General features: G+C 44.4%; 1 protein-coding gene across 3 annotated transcripts in view; it reads left to right on the top strand.

Annotated features, from left to right (window-relative positions):
- The window catches only part of LOC109882462 (receptor-type tyrosine-protein phosphatase-like N), a 92,103-nt gene extending 90,259 nt beyond the window's left edge, over positions 1 to 1,844 (top strand). For all 3 annotated transcript variants that reach the window (XM_031806094.1, XM_031806096.1, XM_031806095.1), the window contains one exon: positions 790 to 1,844. In XM_031806094.1, coding sequence (XP_031661954.1) covers positions 790 to 861 — 72 coding nt within the window. In that variant the 3' untranslated portion in view covers positions 862 to 1,844. The remainder of the gene's footprint in view (positions 1 to 789) is intronic.
- Positions 1,845 to 11,601: the final 9,757 nt, after the last annotated feature.

Genomic DNA, 11,601 nt, shown 5'->3' on the forward strand with positions numbered 1-11,601 from the left:
GTTCCTATCCACCCAGTAAGGCCAGCAGGATAATGTTCCTATCCACCCAGTAAGGCCAGCAGGATAATGTTCCTATCCACCCAGTAAGGCCAGCAGGCTCATGTTCCTATCCACCCAGTAAGGCCAGCAGGCTCATGTTCCTATCCACCCAGTAAGGCCAGCAGGATAATGTTCCTATCCACCCAGTAAGGCCAGCAGGATAATGTTCCTATCCACCCAGTAAGGCAGGATAATGTTCCTATCCACCCAGTAAGGCCAGCAGGATAATGTTCCTATCCACCCAGTAAGGCCAGCAGGATAATGTTCCTATCCACCCAGTAAGGCCAGCAGGCTCATGTTCCTATCCACCCAGTAAGGCCAGCAGGATAATGTTCCTATCCACCCAGTAAGGCCAGCAGGATAATGTTCCTATCCACCCAGTAAGGCAGGATAATGTTCCTATCCACCCAGTAAGGCCAGCAGGATAATGTTCCTATCCACCCAGTAAGGCCAGCAGGATAATGTTCCTATCCACCCAGTAAGGCCAGCAGGATAATGTTCCTATCCACCCAGTAAGGCAGGATAATGTTCCTATTTCCCCATGAGGACAATATAGTCAGTAAAGTAAATCTCCAGCATCATTCTCTGCCACATGGCCTCGAACTGCAACATTTCCTTTTTCTACGGCGACACTTTCAACATTTAGATAATAAAGCATTTGACCTTTCCATTGTGTTCACGACAGAGGATTGGTTGATTTCCTCTGTGTGTGTCTCTGACAGTCTCCCTCCCTTTCTGTCTCCCTCTCAGGACCAGTTTGAGTTTGCCCTGACCGCCGTGGCAGAAGAGGTCAATGCCATCCTGAAAGCTCTGCCACAGTGAACCCTACGACATCTACCACCTCTACCACCGGTGCCACAAACCAGGGAGGAACTATATTTCCCAGAGTGCATTACTATTACTGAAGCCTGGTTTGTGTTGCCTCGCCAACTCCTTTAGTCATTGTCACACCAATACAGCATTAACAGATCTGGAGTCAAGGTTCTGTTATTATGCTTTCATATCTAAATGAAATGTGGTTTCAAAGAATCCTCTAGATTATTCCGATCAGACAAGAATACTTCAAATGGACAGTAGGACTGTGACTTGATACTGTACCTCTACTCCTTACTCACTAGTGATACTACAATTACCATCTGTTGTCATGGAGATGTTGTATTACCATGTTCCCTCCTGATCTGTTGTCATGGAGATGTTGTATTATCATGCTCCCTCCTGATCTGTTGTCATGGAGATGTTGTATTATCATGTTGCCTCCTGATCTGTTGTCATGGAGATGTTGTATTACCATGTTACCTCCTGATCTGCTGTCATGGAGATGTTGTTTTACCATGCTTCCTCCTGATCTGTTGTCATGGAGATGTAAAACCAGTCATTGTACTCTAGTAGGGAGTCATCCTTTTGGCATAACAGCATATAAGGCCCAAGGCTCATACACTTGTTTAAGCAAGATGACAACAAAGCCTGACTATGGCGAGGGTGAAGTGAGTGACATACTAGTGTATTATAGGTTACACCAGTTTCTGGTTTATACCTCTAACTTTAACTCTAAACCTAATGATTTATTTCTATCCATTTTGTAATGGAACTATTACTGTACACTGACTACCTAATCACTCACATCTGAATCATATCAATTAGTGTCTTTGGTGTTACTGTAAAACCTCTGTGATTTATTGTAAATAATTCACCTGATTTATTTCTTAAATGTGTATTAATGTAGCAAACATAGAAAACAACTATAAAAAAATATTTTTAACTCGATGTATGTAATTAAATCTCTATTGTGATGTGGTGCAACAGCATAGAGTGGTCTGACTGTGTTATTTTTATTCACATCCCACAGTACTGACTAGTAACCTTTAGGAACCAATGCCTACATCCCATAATACTACCTAGTACCCGTTAGGAACCAATGCCTACATCACATGATACTGACTAGTAACCGTTAGGAACCAATGTCTACAGCTACACTGAACAAAAATTATAAACGCAACATGTAAAGTGTTGGTCGCATGATTCATGAGCTGAAATAAAAGATCCCAGAAATGTTCCACCCGCACAAAAAAAGTATTTCTCTGATTTTGTGAACACATTTGTTTTACATCCCTGTCAGTGAGCATTTCTCATTTGCCAAGATAATCCATCCAACTGACAGGTGTGGCATATCAAGAAGCTGATTAAATAGCATGATCATTACACAGGTGTACCCTGTGTTGGGAACAATAAAAGGCCACTTTAAAATGTGCAGTTTTGTCACACAACACAATGCCACAGATGTCTCAAGTTTTGAGAGAGCGGACAATTGGCATGCTGACTGCAGGAATGTCCATCAGACCGGTTGCCAGAGAATTGAATGTTAATTTCTCTACCATAAGCCGCCTCCAACGTAATTTTAGAGAATTTGGCAGTACAAAACGGCCGCACAACCGCCAGCCCAGGACCTCCACATCCGACTTCTTTACCTGAGGAATCGTCTGAGACCAGCCACCCGAAGAACTATGGGTTTGCACACCCGAAGAATTTATGCACAAACTATCAGAAACCATCTCAGGGAAGCTCATCTGCGTGCTCGTCGTCCTCACCAAAGTCTTGACCTGTCGTAACCGACTTCAGTGGGCAAATGTTAACCTTCGAAGGCCACTGGCACGCTGGAGAAGTGTTCTCTTCATGGATGAATCCCAGTTTCAACTGTTCCCGGGCAGATGGCAGACAGAGTGTATGGCATCGTTTGGGCGAGCTATTTGCTGATGTCAACTTCGTGAACAGAGTGCCCCATGGTGGCGGTGGGGTTATGGTATGGGCAGGAATAAGTTATGGACAACCAACACAATGGCATTTTATTGACGTCAATTTGAATGCACAGAGATACCGTGATGAGATCCTGAGGCCCATTGTCGTGCCATTCATCCGCCGCCTTCACCTCATGTTTCAGCATTATAATGCACAGGCCTTGTCGCAAAGATCTGTGCACAATTCTTGGAATCTGAAAATGTCCCAGTTCTTCCATGGCCTTCATACTCACCAGACGTTACCTATTAAGCTCTGGATCGACGTGGATCGACATGTACGACAGCGTGTTCCAGTTCCCGCCAACATCCAGCAACTTCGCACAGCAATTGAAGAGGAGTGGGACAACATTCCACAGGCCGCAATCAACAACCTGATCAACTCTATGTGAAGGAGATGTGTTGTGCTGCATGAGGCAAACGGTGGGTCACACCAGATACGGACTGGTTTTCTGATCCACTCCCCTACTTTTGTTTACGGTACAGTATCTGATACCAACAGATGCATATTTGTATTCCCAGAGATTATGGCCCAATGAATTTTTTTTCAATTGACTGGTTTCCTTATATGAACTGTGTCATGACGTTGCCCTCTTTGGGTACAGCGAGCACCATCCCCCTCTCTCTGCTCCTTCAACCAGGATGCTGTGGTCAGAGAGGTCGTAGATTCCTAGCGAAGACCCTGCCTCATGGCCACAGTATAGAGACAGAGTGAAGTATCATAAAGAACAAAGAACTTGAGGTCCGAACAACATTTATGTTCCGGAGTATAAAAGATCGCTGAAGAATCCAGCTACGAACTGGTCCATTTGTTACATTTTGGTGAAGCTCATGGGAGACGGTGCGGCCACATTACCATAACGCTGTTTATATAATAGCCTCAGATATGAGGTTTACATCTAATTGTTGTATAAGATGAATGAGTGAGGATGATACTGTTTGTAAAATTGCGTAATGTGATTGTGGACTGTTTAATGAAGGAAACTCCAATTCCCTTTTGAGTTGAACTAAATCAGAGGACCGCCCATGAGCCCAGTTAGGGTCAGGCATCCTGGACCGCCCCTGAGCCCAGTTAGGGTCAGGCATCCTGGACCGCCCCTGAGCACAGTTAGGGTCAGGCATCCTGGAACCTCTCCTGAGCTCAGTTAGGGTCAGGCACCATGGACCGCCCCTGAGCCCAGTTAGGGTCAGGCATCCTGGACTGCCCATGAGCCCAGTTAGGGTCAGGCATCCTGGACCGCCCATGAGCCCAGTTAGGGTCAGGCATCCTGGATCGCCCATGAGCCCAGTTAGGGTCAGGCATCCTGGATAGCCCATGAGCCCAGTTAGGGTCAGGCATCCTGGACCGCCCATGAGCCCAGTTAGGGTCAGGCATCCTGGACCGCCCATGAGCCCAGTTAGGGTCAGGCATCCTGGACCGCCCATGAGCCCAGTTAGGGTCAGGCATCCTGGACCACCCCTGAGCCCAGTTAGGATCAGGCATCCTGGACCGCCCCTGAGCCCAGTTAGGGTCAGACATCCTGGACCGCCCCTGAGCCCAGTTAGGGTCAGGCATCCTGGACCACCCATGAGCCCAGTTAGGGTCAGGCATCCTGGGACCACCCATGAGCCCAGTTAGGGTCAGGCATCCTGGACCACCCATGAGCCCAGTTAGGGTCAGACATCCTGGACCGCCCCTGAGCCCAGTTAGGGTCAGGCATCCTGGACCACCCATGAGCCCAGTTAGGGTCAGGCATCCTGGGACCACCCATGAGCCCAGTTAGGGTCAGGCATCCTGGACCACCCATGAGCCCAGTTAGGGTCAGGCATCCTGGGACCACCCATGAGCCCAGTTAGGGTCAGGCATCCTGGACCGCCCATGAGCCCAGTTAGGGTCAGGCATCCTGGACCGCCCATATGAGCCCAGTTAGGGTCAGGCATCCTGGGACCGCCCATGAGCCCAGTTAGGGTCAGGCATCCTGGACCACCCATGAGCCCAGTTAGGGTCAGGCATCCTGGACCACCCATGAGCCCAGTTAGGGTCAGGCATCCTGGACCACCCATATGAGCCCAGTTAGGGTCAGGCATCCTGGGACCGCCCATGAGCCCAGTTAGGGTCAGGCATCCTGGACAGCCCCTGAGCCCAGTTAGGGTCAGACATCCTGGGCAAGCCCCTTTTCTGCAATTCCAAATAAAACCCCAACTTTGAGAAGTTCTCACCAGACCATGTTTGTCTCCATTACGAGGTGACAAAGGTTGCAGACCATTCATGAATCTTTTAACCATACCACGTGGTTAACCTCTTAGACTATCGATACCGACAGAATAAGAACAAGTCTTTGATATTAATTACTAGTCTGCAGCTAGGAATTCCGTATCATTCTACGCGAAGAACGACATCCACCGAAACATCCATTCTACAAGAACACGAATGAATGTCAGGGACCGAGAGACTGAAAAACAGCTTCTATCTCAAGGCCATCAGACTGTTAAACAGCCACCACTAACATTGAGTGGCTGCTGCCAACACACTGTCAATGACACTGACTCAACTCCAGCCACTTTAATAATGGGAATTGATGGGAAATTATGTAAATATATCACTAGCCACTTTAAACAATGCTACCTTATATAATGTTACTTACCCTACATTATTCATCTCATATGCATACATATATACTGTACTCTATATCATCGACTGCATCCTTATGTAATACATGTATCACTATGCCACTTTGTTTACATACTCATCTCATATGTTATACTGTCCTCGATATCATCTACTGTATCTTGCCTATGCTGCTCTGTACCATCACTCATTCATATATCCTTATGTACATATTCTTTATCCCCTTACACTGTGTATAAGACAGTAGTTTTTTGGAATTGTTAGTTAGATTACTTGTTCGTTATTACTGCATTGTCGGAACTAGAAGCACAAGCATTTCGCTACACTCGCATTAACATCTGCCAACCATGTGTATGTGACAAATAAAATTTGATTTGATGTCGCTCTGAACTATCCCCTCTAACCACGACAGAGAGAGAGAGAGAGAGAGAGAGAGAGAGAGAGAGAGAGAAAGAGAGAGAGGATGAAACTCTCCAACTGAAACTAACTTTTCAACAGCGATCAAGATGACACACTGAGAGTAAATATATATATTGATTGCAATTATTCCCGAATGAGTGAGCGTTCATGTGCAAATGATTAGCATTTCAATTGTTATAATTATTAACTCTGTAGTGACTTCTTAGTCGACCCCCACTTTTGTCCACCAAGCCGCGATGCCGGTTTAGCCCACTAGGGCACATTCTCCTATCATTTCTTGAAACCATATTTACTTTGTTTGTTTGTGTGTGCACTTCTGTGATTGTTTAGTTAGTTAATAAATAAATGGTTTAAGACAATTGATGTATGGATGACTCATAGTGAAGACTGGGTTCGTGCAGATAACCAACAATTTACAACGTTTGGAATGAGACTAACGTGAGGTAAAGTAAATAATTCATTAATCAGAAGACTATTGATCAGATATGAAAATATCTGAAAGGTTATATTAGGAAATGATAATTTTGTAATCTGAATATTTTCCTTGGTGCCCCGACTTCCTAGTTAATTACAGTTACATGATTAATCAGTTTGATCGCGTTATAATAATTACAGAGAATCTTTGATAAAAACTACAATTCTTCAGTTTAATGATAGTAAAGACACGACAACTGTAACTCAGTCAAATATTTAAAAATGTTGCATTTTGAGTTTTTTGTTCAGTGTAGATTACATTCAGCTGGCTTGGTTAAACATTCAGCTGGCTCGGTTAAACATTCAGCTGGCTCGGTTAAACATTCAGCTGGCTCGGTTAAACATTCAGCTGGCTTGGTTAAACATTCAGCTGGCTCGGTTAAACAGTCAGCTGGCTTGGTTAAACATTCAGCTGGCTCGGTTAAACATTCAGCTGGGGCTCGGTTAAACATTCAGCTGGCTCGGTTAAACATTCAGCTGGGGCTCGGTTAAACATTCAGCTGGCTTGGTTAAACAGTCAGCTGGCTTGGTTAAACATTCAGCTGGGGCTCGGTTAAACATTCAGCTGGCTTGGTTAAACATTCAGCTGGCTCGGTTAAACATTCAGCTGGCTCGGTTAAACAGTCAGCTGGCTCGGTTAAACAGTCAGCTGGCTCGGTTAAACAGTCAGCTGGCTCGGTTAAACAGTCAGCTGGCTCGGTTAAACATTCAGCTGGCTCGGTTAAACAGTCAGCTGGCTCGGTTAATCAGTCAGCTGGCTCGGTTAAACAGTCAGCTGGCTCGGTTAAACAGTCAGCTGGCTCGGTTAAACAGTCAGCTGGCTCGGTTAAACATTCAGCTGGCTCGGTTAAACAGTCAGCTGGCTCGGTTAAACATTCAGCTGGCTTGACAGTCTGTGTCAACTGTCAGTCTGGTATAACCAGGCTAACAGTCTGTGTCAAGTTTCAGTCTGGTGTAACCAGGCTAAGAGTCAGTGTAGAGTGTCAGTCTGGTATAACCAGGCTAACAGTCTGTGTCAAGTTTCAGTCTGGTATAACCAGGCTAACAGTCAGTGTCAAGTTTCAGTCTGGTTTAACCAGGCTAAGAGTCAGTGTCCAGGTCGCAGTTGTAAATGAGAACTTGTTCTCAACTAGCCTACCCGGTTAAATAAATGTGAAATAACCAGGCTTATATTCAGTATGTGTGGAGGATTCATTACTTAATGGAATTCCACATCCATGTAAATATTTGAGCTGCGAATTTATCAGCTTTCAATTAATATAGATTGCTCTAGTATCATACATTTCCATGGTACTGAAACATGTAGTCGTGATTTAAAATTCTTTCCAGGACACATGATCTTATAAGACATGTTAAAATGCAACTGATTTAATGTGGATGAGTTTGTAATTCTAAATATTCAAAATACGCTAGAAAGAACCATTTAGCTATATACACACACTCACACATAGAAGTACATGTACTACTACTACTACTACTACTACTACTACTACTACTACTACTACTACTACTACTACTACTACTACTCCTACTACTACTACTACTACTACTACTCAGGTATACTACTACTATCACTACTACTACTACTACCACTACTACCACTACTACTCAGGTATACTACTACTACTACTACTACTACTACCACTACTACCACTACTACTACTACTACTACTACTACTACTACTACTACTACCACTACTACCACTACTACTACTCAGGTATACTACTACTACTACTACCACTACTCCTACTACTACTCCTCAGGTCTACTACTACTACTACCCAGGTATACTACTACTACCACTACTACTACTACTCAGGTTTTCTACTACTACTACTACTACTACTCAGGTTTTCTACTACTACTACTACTACTACTACTACTACTACTACTACTACTACTACTACTACTACTACTACTACTACTACTCAGGTATACTACTACTACTACTACCACTACTACTACTCAGGTATACTACTACTACTACTACTACTACTACTACTACTCCTACTCCTCGGGTCTACTACTACTCAGGTTTACTACTACTACTACCACTACTACTACTACTACTCAGGTATACTACTACTACTACTACTACCACTACTCAGGTATACTACTACTACTCAGGTCTGCTGCTTCTTCTACTACTACTACTTCTTCTACTTCTCAGGTCTTGAACTTCATAGAGTTTCGGAGTGGAGAACACAGGACAGGTTGTGGTGTGGAAAGTAGTTGATGAGATAGGGTGAATTAGGGTGAATTAAGGTGCTCAGAGTCTATGGTGATAGTGGTGGGGTCCTCTTGGGGTAATAGGGAGGAGGATGCCACAGTGAAGGTGGGAGGAACTGCTGAAGTTTTGTTTGGGATTTACCTCAGGCTCAAAGGATAGGGGTGAGATTGGCATCGGCCAATCAGCCTGTGAAAGCCTGGAAGTCTGAGTCTGAAACAGGAAGCAGGAAGAGTGACATAGGAAGTAAAAAGATTGACACAGATACAAGAGACCAGAACAAAAGATACATAAATAAAAAGGATTTATTCAATTTATTTCGGAGCTCGGAAGTTTGGAAATTGAAATGTAATTTCCAATTGAGCCATATGCCGCTTTTACTCTGAACGCAGTCTCCGCGAAAGCGGAAATAATTCCCTTGAAATCTAAATTGCGCTTTAGCTCAGATTTTCCGAGCTCCTTTTTTAATCTAGGTCTTAATCAGGACCTGATATGGTCATAGACACCATAACATGAATATGGTGGGTGCCATATGGTTGATGCTAGGTGGGATCGGGCCTGTGAATGGAGAAAACTGTATAGCGTAGCCAGTCAAAAGGGTGCACATAGAGATAGAAATAGTTTCTACGGGGTGAGCAGATAGAATGACAGAGACGTGAGGTTGTGTTTGATAAGCTTTAGAAAAAACAAGACGCAATGTACCATCTAATGTTAGCAAGAGACTTCCTTTTCTTTACCCGTGTACTCAAACACTGACCATCTAATGAAGCCAGAGAAAGTTGTCTACCGTAGCATTTCTATGAAACACAGTATTTCTGCCACAAATTGATTTGTTTTCTAAAAAAAATTGATAAATATCCAGGTTATTCTTTTTGGGTGACTATTTATTTTGTTTCCTGCAACATTACCCCAAAAATGGAGGAGGCAGGTGGCAGCAGGAGGAGGTAGGGAACTGGTCTGTCTGCCCAATATAAAGGATCAATACTGGAGGAGGTAGGGAACTGGTCTGGCTGCCCAATATAAAGGATCAATAGTGGAGGAGGCAGGTGGCAGCAGGAGGAGGCAGGGAACTGGTCTGTCTGCCCAATATAAAGGATCAAAAATGGCAGAGGAATAAACATAGCATAAATAGGAAAGTATACCAGTTTCATTTGAGGACCAGGATGTTGACAACTGTGCCATACAGATTGCAAAATAGTTGGGAAGATATTTTTGATGTACCAATTCCATGGTGTATGAGTTGATATATAAAACAATGCAAGATTCAAGACTTGAAATTATTATATAGAATTCTTGCCACCAACAAAATGTTGAATATTTGGGGTATAAAATCATTGAAGCTCTGCAGATTTTGTTATGAGGATACAGAATCAATAGACCATTTATTTTGGTATTGCCCTCAGGTAGCCTGTTTCTGGTCTCAGGTTCAGGAATGGCTGAAAATGCATAGCATTGATCTAAAATTGACCATAGAAATAGTACTGTTAGGAGATCTGGACAGACCGGGTCAGTCAATTACTAATATACTAATACTCTTAGTAAAAGTATTTATCTTCAACTCCCAATCTGTGGATTCTATTCGATTAGATAGATTGAAATTGTACTTTAAACATCACAGAACAGTTGAAAGATATGTGTTGCGTAGAAACCCAACGAGGGTGGCCAGCAGAGATAGATGGGATGGACTGAGGGAAGCTGATGGTTGGGATGGTATGGACTGAGGGAAGCTGAGGGTTGGGATGGGATGGGCTGAGGGAAGCTGAGGGTTGGGATGGGATGGGTTGAGCTGAGGGAAGCTGAGGGTTGGGATGGGATGGGCTGAGGGAAGCTGAGGGTTGGGATGGGCTGAGGGAAGCTGAGGGTTGGGATGGGATGGGTTGAGCTGAGGGAAGCTGAGGGTTGGGATGGGATGGGTTGAGGGAAGCTGAGGGTTGGGATGGGATGGGCTGAGGGAAGCTGAGGGTTGGGATGGGCTGAGGGAAGCTGAGGGTTGGGATGGGATGGGTTGAGCTGAGGGAAGCTGAGGGTTGGGATGGGATGGGTTGAGGGAAGCTGAGGGTTGGGATGGGCTGAGGGAAGCTGAGGGTTGGGATGGGATGGGCTGAGGGAAGCTGAGGGTTGGGATGGGATGGGCTGAGGGAAGCTGAGGGTTGGGATGGGATGGGCTGAGGGAAGCTGAGGGTTGAGATGGGCTGAGGGAAGCTGAAGGTTGGGATGGGATGGGCTGAGGGAAGCTGAGGGTTGGGATGGGATGGGCTGAGGGAAGCTGAGGGTTGAGATGGGCTGAGGGAAGCTGAAGGTTGGGATGGGATGGGCTGAGGGAAGCTGAGGGATGTGGAATTGGAGACAGGTGGGAGTTGCTGTGTGAGAGATAGTATGAAGGTCAAAGATAAAAGTTTTTTTTTTTTAAGTCAAAACAAAATAATAAGTATGTTTGAATGACACTAAGGGACAGTGTTTTTACATCTAATGCCAGTTTGCCTGAGGCTGATGCCGTGCAGGTGTGCATATACACACACTCTCATTCAAATAAACACAGTTGGCATTGATATCATGTTCTTTGTTTTAAATAAAACACTTTTTTAGTTTTTCTGTTGTTGTTTTGTTGTCTTTTCCTTTTCGATTTTACTTCTCTTGGTTGTTGGTGCATTGGGGGGTTCTTGGGGGTGGGGAATGGAATTAATTGTATGTTTGTTTCATTCTTCCTGGGGGGGGGGGCTGTGGGAGGGGTCTCGAATGGTTGAGGGACAGCTATTGGGGAACTGTGGGGGGATTGAGCAGGGCATTGACCTTGGATGCTTCTGTGTGTCACTCTGAATGGGAATCTGTTGGATGACTGGTACGATGTAGTTATTGAATGGGAATCTGTTGGATGGCTGGTACGATGTAGTTATTGAATGGGAATCTGTTGGATGACTGGTATGATGTAGTTGATGCAGTGGGGCAAAAAAAATTGCAAATAAATTCATAAAAAATCCTACAATGTGATTTTCTGGATTTTTTTTCTCATTTTGTCTGTCATAGTTGAAGTGTACCTATGATG

The sequence above is a fragment of the Oncorhynchus kisutch genome, linkage group LG26, assembly GCF_002021735.2.
Source record: "Oncorhynchus kisutch isolate 150728-3 linkage group LG26, Okis_V2, whole genome shotgun sequence".
NCBI classification, from domain to species: Eukaryota; Metazoa; Chordata; class Actinopteri; order Salmoniformes; family Salmonidae; genus Oncorhynchus; species Oncorhynchus kisutch.